The following is a 13500-nucleotide window of genomic DNA, read 5'->3' as shown; positions in this document are numbered from 1 at the left end:
TGACGCCTAACTGAATGCACCACCCAGGTGCCCCAGTTGTATTCTAAATACTTTCAATGAACAACCCAAGAAGGAACTTTAAAAATCAACACGATTAACAATATCATCAAGAAGAATAAAATATTTAGGAATTAGCCAATGAAGCATAAGATTTGTACACTAAAAACTAAACACTGTAGAAAGAAATTAAGGTTTCTAAACAAACGGAAACATCCCATGTTCCTGGATTGGGAGACTTAATATTATTAAGATGATAATACTATCCAAAGCAATGGAAAGGTTCAAGGCAGTTCCTAACAAAATCCCAACAGCATTTTTACTGAAATAGAAAAAACAATCCTGAAATTCATATGGAATCTCAAAGAACCATGAAGAGCCAAAACAGTTTTGAAAGCAAAAACAAAGATAGAAGAGTCACATTAACCAATTTCAAAACTTAGTACAAAGCTATGGTAACCAAAACAGTGTGATACTGGCACACAGACCAAAGGAACAGAACAGAGAGCCCAGAAACAAACCCTCACAATATATGGTCAATTCACTTTCAAACAAGGGTTCTAAGACCATTAAATGGGGAAAAGGGAGTCTTTTTAATAAACAGTACAGGGAACACTGGATATTCACATGCAAAAGAATGGAAGCTGGACTCCAACTTCACACCTTATACAAAGTTAACTCAAAATGGATCAGACTACTAATGATGTACTGTATGGTGACTAACATAATAAAAAAATTGATCAGACTTAAACAAAAGAGCTAAAAATGTTTTTAAAAGATTTTATTTATTTTTTTGATAGAGAGTGAGCAAGCACAAGTAGGCAGAGAGGCAGGCTGAGGGAGAGGAGAAGCAGGCTTCCTGCTGAGCAGAGAGCCCGATGTGGGACTCGATCCCAGAACCCTGGGATCATGACCTGAGCCAAAAGCAGACGCTTAACCAACTGAGCCACCCAGGCACATCCAAAAGAGCTAAAATAATAAAACTCTTTTTAAAAAATTTTTATTTATTTGTCACAGAAAGAGAGCAAGAGAGAGAGAGCACAAGCAAGGAGAGGGGTTAGAGGGAGAAGCAGGCTCCCCGCGAAGCAAGGAGCCTGATGTGGGACTTGATCCCAGGACCCTGGGATCATGACCTAAGCCGAAGGCAGACACTTAACTGATTGAGCCACCCAGAGTCCCTGTAACTCTTAGAAGAAGAAAACACAGGGCAAATCTTCATGACCTTGGATTAGGTGATGATTTAAATGTAACACTAAAAGCACAAGTAATAAAGGAAAACATAAATAAAATTAAAAACATCAAAGGACACTATCAAGAGAGTGAAGAGAGCACAAAGAATGGGAGAAATATTTATATCTGATAAGAGATTAATTTCCAAAGTATATAAAAGAACTACAACTCAACAAAAACAATGAAAAAATGGCTGAAGATTTGACTAGACATTTTTCAAAAGAAATAGAAATGATCAATAAGCTCATGAAAAGGCACCCAACGTCATTAGTTATTAGGGAAATGTAAATCAAAGCCACAATGAGATACCACCTCATATCCATTCTGTATGGCTATTATTATTTTAAAATGGAAAATAACAAGTGTTTAAAATGGAGAATAATAAGGAAGTAGAGAAATTAGAACCCTCATGCACTGGGTTTTTTATTTTTTAAGATTTTATTTACAGGGGCACCTGGGTGGTTGAGCATCTGACTCTCTTGGTTTCACCTCAGGTCACGATCTCACAGGTTATGGGACTGAGCCCAACGTTGGGCTCCTCAATCAGTGGGGAGTCTGCTTGAAAGATTCTCCCCCTCTGCCCCCTCTCCCCCTGCTCACACACACACTCTCTCTCTAAATAAATAAATAAAATCTTTTTATTTATTTATTTAACAGAGAGAGAGAGAGAGAGGGAGCACAAGCAGGGGGTAGTGGCAGAGGCAGAGGGAGCAGCAGACTCCCCGCTGAGCAGGGAGCCCAGGGAGCCCAATGTGGGGCTCGATCCCAGGACCCTGGGATCATGACCTGAGCCAAAGGCAGATGCTTCACCGACTGAGCCACCCAGGGGCCCCTGTCATGGCTTTAAGTAGCACTTGCATGCCAACAACTCTCAAATTTATATCTTCAGTCTATAACTCACTTTCAAACTCTAGACTCATTCATCCAAATGACAACTTGATATCTCCACTTAAATGCTCAACAACTGTCTTAAATGCAACACATCCGAAACTGAACACCTCAACTTTCTCCAAAACCTACTCCACCCACAGCCTTCCCCATCTTAGCTGATGGCAACTCCATCTTTCAAGTTTCTCAGGAAAGAAACCAAAAAAACATTGGTGCCAATTTTAACTTCTTTCTCTCACACCTTACATGGAATCTGTCAGTTAATGCCATTGGCTCTACCTTTAAAATACTCCAAAATCAGACCATTTCAAAGCTCCTATACTGCTACCACCTAGTCTAAATCATTTCTGGCCTGGATTACTACAATAGCATCCTACCTGGTCTCCCTGTTTCTGCCCTTGCTTCCCTACAGTCCTTTTTCTAACTAGGAGCCAGAGCAGCCCAGCTAAAACCTGAACCAGATCATGAGTCATCTGATCAAAACCTTACAAGGGCTATAGGACTCTACACAGAAGTTCTTGAAGTATGATCAGGGACATGAGGATTTTTTCCAGACAACTTTTAAGGGTGTCTGCAATTGTCAACAATAATCCTAAAATGTTTTTTGCCTTTGTCACTATCGTTTTCTCATGAATCTACAGTGCAGTTTTCCAGTGGAGCTACGTGGTATGTGATGACTTCATTGCTGTAATGGAATGTGTGCCTGTGTATTCCTGTTTTTAAAAGCTCTCAGTTTTAGCTTTAATACAATAAATACTGATAGATATAAGCCACATAAATAAAAGTTCTTGGTAATCCCCAGTAACTCTTCAGTTTATAAAGGAGTGTTGAAACCAAAAGGTTTGAGAACTGTTGCCCTACGTGTCATGGTTCCCTGTGGCCTCCTTGACTCCATCCCGTACTACCTTCCCCCTAAATCCCTCTTGTTCCAGCCACACTGGCCTCACTGCTGTTCCTCTTTAATAAAACCAAGCATGCTTCCACTTTAGGGTCTTTACTCTGGCTGTCACTTTTTCCTGGAATACTCTTCCCACAGGTATTCACACTGGTAATTTCCTCATCTTCAAGTTTTTCATCAAATGTTTCCTCAATCAGTAAGGCTTACTTTTAGATTGCTCTGATTGCTCTACTCAAAACTGCAATTTGCTCCCCACTTTACCCTTCACAACACTCCAAATATTCTTTACCTTCCTTGTTCTTTTTCCGTTTTCATAGCACTCCCAACATATTTTATAATTTACTTAATTATTCTGTCTATTGTGTTTTGACTGTCTCTTCCCACTAGAATGCAAGCTCTGTGATGGTAAAGATCTGTTTTATTCACTGAGGGCCTTTAATAACAGTACTTAGTATATAATAGGCATTTGATAAATGCTGTTTGAATAAACAAATGAATACAGTTTAATTCATAATGTGGGCAAACAACAGTTAAGTTAATGTAATCAACTTATAAACTTTATGTATGCAACAATTCGTATTATATAAATCGGTGTTACACTGTAAAAATCACTGATCCCATTATAAAGAAGCTGCCAACAAGATTATGTGTTGTTTCACTCACACTACTAAAATTCTAATGGAAGATTAACGATTTAAAAAAAATTTCCCATTGTGAGAAAGTCCAGAGAGAGATCTAAATATACAGGGAAGTTAAGTATAAGATAAACTTGGCATTTTAAATCAAATGGAACACAATTATTTAATAAATAATATTTGCACAATGGGGTAGCCACCTGAAAAAAGTAATAGTGGATCAATTCCTCATACATTCCACCAAAATAAATTCCTGATCAATTAAAGATTTAAAAAATCATAGAAGCTATGGGAGACAAAACAAATGATTCAGAGGGGCGCCTGGGTGGCTCAGTCGTTGGGCGTCTGCCTTTGGCTTGGGGCGTGATCCCGGGGTCTTGGGATCAAGCCCCGCATCAGGCTCCTCTGCTGGGAGCCTGCTTCTTCCTCTCCCACTCCCCCTGCTTGTGTTCCTTCTCTCACTGGCTGTCTCTCTGTCAAATAAATGAATAAAATCTTAAAAAACAAACAAACAAACGATTCAGAAGTTATATAAATGTAGGGGAACCAGGACAGCTCAGTCGGTTAGGCGTCCAACTCTTGGGTTTCAGCTCAGGTCGTGATCTTAGGATGGGACTGACCATGCTGGGCTCTGTGCTCAGTGGGGAGTCTGCCTGGGATTCCCTCCCACTCCCTCTGCCCCTCCCTGCCCTGCTCACGTGCGTGCTGTCTCTCTCTAAAATAAATTAATAAATCTTAAAAAAATAAGTTACAGGGGCGCCTGGGTGGCTCAGTCGTTAAGCATCTGCCTTCAGCTCAGGTCATGATCCCAGTGTCCTGGGACTGAGCCCCACATCGGGCTCCCTGCTCAGCGGGAAGCCTGCTTCTCCCTCTCCCACTCCCCGTGCCTGTGTTCCCTCTCTCACTGCCTCCTTATCAAATAAATAAATAAAATCTTAAAAAAAAAAAGTTACATAAATGTAAAAAAAATTCTTCATGGAAAGAATTCATGTTACATTGGGGGGAATTTTGTTAACTCACAGCTCAATGAGCTAAGGAACTTAACACATAAAGGGTTTCTATATTCTATAAATCAGTAAGAAAAGGATCAATAATCTAATAGAAAAGTAAGTAAATACCAACAGAGATGATAGATTTATGACAAAGATCTTCTCTTAAGCACATAAAAAGGTACACAACCAGGGCGCCTGGGTGGCACAGCGGTTAAGCGTCTGCCTTCGGCTCAGGGCGTGATCCCGGCGTTATGGGATCGAGCCCCACATCAGGCTCCTCCGCTATGAGCCTGCTTCTTCCTCTCACACTCCCCCTGCTTGTATTCCCTCTCTCGCTGGCTGTCTCTCTCTCTGTCGAATTAATAAATAAATAAAATCTTTAAAAAAAAAAAAAAGGTACACAACCTTATTCCTAAGTGAAATGTAAACTAAAATTATACTGAGAAGCTATTTTCCACTTATCCCACTGGCAAATAAGATGTCTGACAGCAGAATGTGTTGGTGAAGGTATGAGAGAAATAGATATGCTCTCACAATGACAGTGGCAGTGTAAATTGGTACAATCTTTATGAAAGATATCTGACAATCTTTCCCAAAACAGTGGTCCAGCAATCTCACTTCCAGGCATTTATCATATATACATACATACATACATGGGTGTCTATAAAAAGATAGGAAATGACACTTGTAAAAAATTATTTATTGCACTTATTAAATAGCTATATTATAGAATATTTTATGGAATATTTTATTAAAAATATCTTCTAATTAAGTTTTTATGTTACAGTTCTGAAAAAGACTGGAAGTACTTGTAAAAGACTGAATATATGGGAAAAGCAAACTGCTTAACAGTGTGTGTGTGTGTGTGTGTGTGTGTATATATACATATACACACACACACATATATATATATATGGAAAAATAAGGAAAAAATAAGGAAAAATGTACACAATTGCTTATAAATGCATAAAATACCCTTGACATGACAGCCAAGAACCTGGTAATTCCACCTGTCTGTACGGAGGTCAATTACGTACCTATGAGAAAGAATTTTCACTAGGTACTGTGTTGTATACCTTTAGCATTTTTAACATATGAATGTATGACTTTTCCAAAAACCAGTGTTTATCTTTAGAAATACAAATACAATCAAATTTTAAAATACCCATTCTACACAAAACCATTTACAGATGCTTTTAAATACACAATATGATAAGGGACTTAATTTGTTCCAATTCTTGTATATGTAAAGCTAGAATGTCTGTACCCATCACTCTCAACCATACCCTATCTTTCACCAGAACTAAAGAGTTTGATACTTTTCCTCCTGCCCAGATAGACAGGCTAATGGTACGTAATGTCAAAAAAGTCAGACATCTTCAAACAGAAAAGAATTGAGTATATTCAATCTACGTTTTATCAAAAGCTAAGATCCATGGCTAGAGGCAACCTTGTCACACAAAGCCAGACAATTACCAATTACCATCAAACCATAAAAGCTGAACTGGTGAGATGAAAATTATTTATCTCTCACTTAAAATTTGTCTTTGTAAACAATCTATCTCCACTCAAAAACAAAATACAAATTTTTAAAATCGAATACATCTTTAGACACTGGCTTTGTACCTTACGCATGGCAGACACAAAAAAGTTACTATGTTTATTGTGTTTACAGAGGTGAGATTATATAAAGTAATCAGTTATAGCTATTTCAGAAACCACTAAACATGAGACAATCTAAATTTCAGGCCGACTTGGATTCAAATGCCAGTCCCAGTGTTTGTGGCCATATAACACTGGCAAAGTAGTTAAGCTTTCTGAGCCACATCTCTAAAAAATAAAATAATAATTCACTTTCCCCAGACTGTTGGGAAGAACTAATAAGCTACTGCTAGACTAGCAAAATGGTTAGCACAGAGCTCAAAAAATGTTTATTATCAAGAATAGTAACCATAATTCATTAATTATTTTTAACTATACTTCTTAAAGTGAACTTCTTTTGAAGACTTTTGGTATGCTGTGATATATATGCCAGTTATTTAGTGGTAACCTCCCTTGGGTTTTTCTTGGTTTATGTGTAAATTTCAGTGTCAAGTTGATTCAAAGAAAAATTTTTATTCAAATGGAGTATGATTAATTTGTGTCTGCAGAGATACATAGACACACCTGATGTAAGAAGTAAAAGATTCTCTCAAATGCTTACAGTTGCTTCACTGGGTCTGAAAATTAAACTTTCTTATCAGATACCCAAGAGTCGCTATGTCTAAGGTCCTGAATCCCTATCACGGTCTGTTCTGCATGAGCCACTATCCAAAGCCTACATGGCATTATTTATGGGAATTTTCCTGTCTCTGGAGTTATTCTCATAAATATGTTTCATGCTGGACATTACATGTATGCCTCCCAGAAGAGGATTCATGAGCTACCCAAATTCCCAGTTAAAGGAAAAAGTTCAATACTATCTGCCTCCCTCCACTTCATTGCCCCAAAGTCATTAAATACCTCATTTGTGACCCACTCTCACCACAGACTATACATGGCTTTATTTTGTTTTATTTAAGTATAATAAACACCAGTGAAACTAATATCCAACCGGTAGCATAAAACACTGACAATAATATTTACCTCTGCTCCTCCACACCAGCCTCCTACTTTCCCCATCCTGCATCTTTTATCATTCCCTTGCTACTTGAAAGTAGGCACTTCGGCTTGTTACTTATATGCAGAACTGCAGCGTCTGAGGTCATGTCTAGAGTCCCTGTTTACAGTCGAATTAGTCATTGCCCTACATTTAGGATCAGCATGGTGCTGCACAGAGCCTGCAAGTGGCAGTGTCAGGTTTCACCGCAGCAGCAGGTCAGGCTATATTTAACATGTACCGTCTTCTCTGCTGAAAGGCTGCAGCTGCAGCTCTGTTAGTCTGTGAACAAAAGAGGACAAGTGGGAATTGAGGGATTCTAATGGAAAGCTGTAACTGGATTCAGCTCAGTCACAAATTAAATGGGCCTGTATTTAAAGGTCAAATGCAGACTAGTTTAACAATACTATAATCCTAATTAAAATGCTTAAAACACAGCTGTGACAATTTCTATATTTCTGTACTGTTTGAATGTGTATTGTTTGGTCCAAAGACTGGGACATACACACTATAATGCACAGGAATGTTAAGGAAAAATTACAGCCCTAGGAATACAAATTGTAACACAAGTAAAAGCTCATTGATAATTTTATAGATGTAGAGAGCACACTTTTCAAGCAGCGACAGTGGTACATCTAGGTAGCAAAGAAAAAAAGAAGTAGCAAAAGAATTTTGAACAGTGCCCTAATTGGATGAATAAGTAATATTACAGCCTTCCCAGAGGACTTCCTTTTTTTTTTTTTTTTTTTTTTAACAGAGAGAGAGAGAGAGCAAGAGACCATGAGCACAAGAGGGGCGGAGGGGCAGAGGGAGAAGCAGGCTCCCTGCTGAGCAGGGAGCCGCATGCGGGGCTCAATCCCAGGACCCTGAGCCAAAGGCAGACCCTTAACCGACTGAGCCACCCAGGTGCCCCCCAAGAGGACTTCTTGAAAGAAAACATCACTTGATAAAAATCAGTAGTCTGCCGTTGTTATTTCCCTAAAGAATACGCCTTGGGGAGGGAGCCACACAATGTTGAAATAGACTATTCAGAGCTTGGAAGGTTAATATGAGGGGCTAAAATCACCTCAATGAAACTGAACAAGGATAATTATAAAGTTTAGTGTTGGGTTCCAAAAACAACATACGCAAAACCCCAAGGGGTAGGGAGTAGGGAGAGAAAGGATGTGATTTAGCAGTACTTATGACTCACTAAATCAACAATAGGAGGGAGCTAAGAAAATCCCCTGACCTCAGACTATACTGATAAAATAAAGCTTTCTGAACAAGGAAGGTAACAGTTCTAATCCACTCCAAGCTGGCTATAGTGTGCTCCCTTCTATACACTACACTACAAAAAGGAACTAAAACACCAGGGTCAAGAAGAGGGTGGTGAGGGTGAGGGACAGGTGAAGTTGCTGGAGTGTTTTTAAGACTGGGAAAGAGATCAAGATTTCACAAATGTGAAGGGCTATTACAAGAAGGATTAGATTTGTTCTGCGTGAGTCCAGAGGCATCAGAGCCGACGTAAAATACGGGCAGCTAGAACTCAAAAGGCCCTGAGATGTTCCAAAGAAGGTGAAGAGGAAGACACACAGGCATATATTATTAAGGATACCAGAGTATGAATTCCAGTGTGAAAGAGGAGGATGGACTAGAGAGCCTTTAAAACTCCTTTATACTGAAAATCTGGGATGCCTGGGTGGCTCAGTCAGTTAAGCGCCTGCTTTCGGCTCGGGTCCTGGGATGGAGTCCCACATCCCTGCTCAGCAAGGAGCCTGCTTCTCCCCCCACTTGTGCTCTCTCTCTCTGACAAATAAATAAATAAAATTGTAAAAAATAAAAAAGCAAACTTCTTTATACTGAGGTTTTGTTTTTTTGTTTTGTTTTGTTTTTTGTTTTTTGAGAGAGAGTGACAGCAGGGGAGGAGGGGAAGAAGGGAAGCAGACTCCCCACTGAGTGAGAAGCCCAACATGGGGTTTGACCCCACGACCCTGAGATCAGGACTTGAGCTGAAATCAACAGTCAGGCACTTAACCGACCGAGCCACCCAGGCACCCCTGGGAATCTATAATCTTAAGATTGCCCCAGCCCCTCTCACAAACTGAGGCTCTACAGAGAAAATGGAAGTTTCTTTCAATATTCTGACTGCTCTACATCTACAGTCTCATTCACAGACCAAGGAGAAACATGATTACAGATACTGGAAAAGTACCTAAAGTACTGAATTAGGAGCCAGGAGACTTGGGTTTTAGTCTTTATATGCTATTAAGTGTGTGTCACCCTGGACCAAAACCGTAGGCTCTGTAAACCTCAGATCCTTCATCTATAAGACGAGGGAGTTGTATCAGAGGTATTTCTAGGTCTGTAAGTTTTCAATTTATGAGCTGAGGTACACTGATATCTTCTCTATTAAATGTCACTGAATTTATAATAAAAAATTAAGGTGTTAGTATCCACATTTCTAAAAATAACAGTAAGTAATAACTGAATAACTACATCTATTTAAAAACTGCAAAATAGGGGCGCCTGGGTGGCATAGCGGTTAAGCTTCTGCCTTCGGCTCAGGGCGTGATCCCGGCATTATGGGATAGAGCCCCACATCAGCCTCCTCCGCTATGAGCATGCTTCTTCCTCTCCCACTCCCTCTGCTTGTGTTCCCTCTCTCACTGGCTATCTCTGTCAAATAAATAAATAAAATCTTTTTAAAAAATTGCAAAATAAAAAGGATATTTTATCTTTAATCTTTAAAAATCTTTAATGTGATTTTAATTTATTTTTATTTTTAAATTTACTTTTATTATTATTATTCTTTTAAGAGGGCAGAGAGAGAGATCAAATTCGAGTGCAGGATGGGGAGAGGGAGAGAGAGAGAGAACCTTAAGCAGGCTCTATACCCAGTATAGCGCCCGACACAGGCTTGATCTCATGACGCTGAGATTATTACCTAAACTGAAATCAAGAGTTGGACATGTAACTGACTGAGCCACTCAGGCACTCTAAAACAGGAATATGATTAGCAAACGTTCTTAGGATTAGGTGGTAAGTATATTTAACTAGTGTAACACAAATTTTAAAAAAATTGTGTCCTCTAGTTGTGGAGTAGAAATTACTTTGTACTTAATATTTAACACAATATAGAAAAGTTAATATAAAACCTGAGCTTAAGCTAACTGCAAAGTTCCCCTTAAGTGCTTCTAATCCTTTTGGCATGTTCTATGGCTTCTTTTTATTTATTTTTATTTTTAAAGATTTTACTTATTTATTTGAGAGAGCGAGCATGAGGGGTGGGGAGGAGTAGAATAAGAGGGAGAAGCAGACTCCCTGCTGAGCAGGGAGCCCAACATGGGGCTGGATTCCAGGACTCTGAGATCATAACCTGAGCTGAAGGCAGACACTTAACCAACTGAGCCACCCAGGCACCCCTATGGCTTCCTTTTAAAGCTAACCAGAAAGGGGACATTCAAGTACTATGGAGTTCCAGGCCTATGAGAGACATTATTGTTTCTTAATGAATTTATATTAAAACTTTGCAAAACTGTAGGAATAAGTACCTAGAATTTTACCTTCAAAGGCAAATCATGACCTGAGCTGAAGGCAGCCACTTAAATGAGACATGCAGGTGCCCCTATTTTTATTACTTTTTAAAGATTTTATGTATTTATTTGTCGGAGATCGAGAGAAACAGAACAAGCGGGGGAGAGGCAGGCTGAGGGAGAAGGAGGCTCCCCGCTGAGCAAGGAGCCTGATGCGGGACTCAATCCCAGGACCCTCTGAACGTGATTAATATCAGAGCCCTCAAGGTACTCGCAATACAAATGTGACAGATCAGATACAGTTCTAAACACGTGTTTATCCAATGAAATTCTTTTTTTTTTTTTTAGGATTTTATTTATGTGACAGAGAGACAGACAGCGAGAGAGGGAACACAAGCAGGGGGAGTGGGAGAGGAAGAAGGAGGCTCCCAGCGGAGGAGCCCGATGCGGGACTCGATCACGGAATGCCAGGATCACGCCCTGAGCCGCAGGCAGACGCTTAATGACTGCACTACCCAGGCACCCCTATGCAATTAAGTTCTGCACACATGTTCCTTTAGGAATTGAAAAAAAATCCTTGAGAGATGCCCTTTAGCCCAGAGTTCTAACAACTATGGCCTGCTCTTACTGGGAGGCAACTACAATGCTGCAAGAAAAAAGACTAGACTGAAAAGATGTTATTCCAGTCTCAGCCCTGCTACCTACCAGTTGTGTGACCTTCAGAGCATCCAATTCTCTGCATGATCACTATCTCAGAGATAGAGAATTAATATGGATTAAAAGAAATAACGAATAGGAAAATACTATGCAAATTGTGGGTGTTGCTTCACTTTACACATACACAGTTGAATCTTGAATAACACGGGTTTTGGGGTACCTGGTTGGCTCAGTTGGTTAAACATCTGATTTGGGGTTTTGGTCTAGGTCATGATCTCATGGGTCATGGGATCGAGCCCTGTGTCAGGCTCCACACTCAGGGGGAGTCGGCCTGAAAGATTCTTTCCCTCTGCCTCAGGCACACACACTCTTTCTCACATAAGTAAATCTTAAAACAACAACAACAACGTGGGTTTCAATCACAAGAATCCACTTATATGTGGATTTTTTAGAGCACAGTACTGTAAATTATTTTCTCTTCTTTATGATTTTATTTTTGTTATTTTTTAAAAGATTTCATTTATTTATTTGAAAGACAGAGCAAGAGAGAGAACAAGCGGGAAGAGGCAGAGGGAGAGGGAAAAGCAGGCTCCCTGATGAGCAGAGAGCCCGATGTGGGGTGAGCCAAAGGGAGCCACTTAACTGAGACATGCAGGCACCCCTATTTTTATTATTTTTTAAAGATTTTAGGTATGTATTTGTCAGAGATCGAGAAAGAGAGAGGGAGGAAGAGAACAAGCAGGGGGAGTAGCAGGCAGCGGGAGAAGCAGGCTCCCCGCTGAGCAAGGAGCTCAATGTGGGACTCAATTCCCAGACCCTGGGATCATGACCTGAGCCAAAGGCAGATGCTTAACAACTGAGCCACCCAGGCGCCCCATAAATGGATTTGTTGACTGAGTGAGGGTGGGTGCCCCTAACCCCCAAGGTGTTCAAAGGGCCAACAGTATCTACACACAAATGACTTGGCACATCTCCTATGGCTTCAAAAGCCATCTTTTACTATGCCATTTGCCCTCCAGCCACTGATAATCATGCTTTCCCAGACACAGCTCTGTTTCTGCTTATGTTGTCTGATTTGCCCTCTGATATTCATTTACTGAAAACACATACTCACCCTCTAAGACCTGGCTCAAATATCATCTCCTCAAGGAAGCTGTGCTGAATCCTTTTTTTTTTTTTAAAGTAAGCTCTAGGTCCAACATGAAGCTCAAACTCATGACCCTGAGATCAAGAGTCCCATGCTCTACCGACTAAGCCAGCCAGTTGCCCCACTGCTGAATCCTTCTTACGGTATCTATCACAGCTCTCTGATGACCTCCTAATGTCCTGCTTTTAGACCTTGATTATAAGTGACTCAGACCTGCTGCAGACCAGTCAGTCATGTACTGATCTGGCGGAAGCCCTGGGAGTGGGGATGCCACATTTTATTTACCTTCCTTTCCCCTTATGCTTGGTATTTGGGGTTTAATACCACCTTTGCAACTAAGTAGTAAATTCAGCTTCTCCAGATGTGTAAGATGGCTGACTTAGAATTACTTTTCTATACAGAAAATACAGAATCAGAGAGAGAATTAAAATTCTACATCTGTGTTTTTAGAATCTTTGGAATTTTCATACTGAACAGTTACAGACAGTTTTACTAAATTCCTATTTAGACAAAATTTCACTACCATATAAACAATAAAGCCAAGAATAGTCTAAACTTACTACCTGAAAATCCTATGTTGGGGAATTTTCAACTATTGAAATAACTACTATTTAAGAGTTTGTTCTGCAATTTAAAAACAGAGGTCTATTTGCCAACTTGCTACATTTATATAAATAGCTTTTTAGCCTGGTGCCAACAGTTGTGCCAGCCACAGCCAACCAGTCTGGTCTTGTACCATCAGCACCATCTGACTCAGCAAGTTGGCGGGGCCACAGAGGAACAGGTTCTTTGCTTGTGTCTCCTAAAGGACAGGAATTCTACCTAAACACATTCCTAGTATTCCCAGCATCTAACTCTGTGCCTTCCAAATAGATGCCATTCAGCAATAATTACTGAATTCCA

The 13500-nt window shown here is 40.0% G+C and overlaps 1 protein-coding gene across 4 annotated transcripts in view; it reads right to left on the bottom strand.

Annotated features, from left to right (window-relative positions):
- The window catches only part of NFATC3 (nuclear factor of activated T cells 3), a 121552-nt gene that overhangs the window by 12997 nt on the left and 95055 nt on the right, over positions 1 to 13500 (bottom strand). The window contains exon 10 of one of the 4 annotated variants that reach the window (XM_040633491.1): positions 5019 to 7560. The exons of the other annotated variants lie outside the window; for them this stretch is intronic. Coding sequence (XP_040489425.1) covers positions 7556 to 7560 — 5 coding nt within the window. The 3' untranslated portion in view covers positions 5019 to 7555. Of the gene's footprint in view, positions 1 to 5018; positions 7561 to 13500 lie in introns of those variants that run through there. 4 annotated transcript variants of the gene reach the window in all.

Source organism: Ursus maritimus, unplaced genomic scaffold (assembly GCF_017311325.1).
Source record: "Ursus maritimus isolate PB19 unplaced genomic scaffold, ASM1731132v1 scaffold_19, whole genome shotgun sequence".
NCBI lineage: Eukaryota > Metazoa > Chordata > Mammalia > Carnivora > Ursidae > Ursus > Ursus maritimus.
The sequence above is the reverse complement of the archived record's forward strand: the minus strand, read 5'-3'. Positions and strand labels throughout refer to the sequence as shown.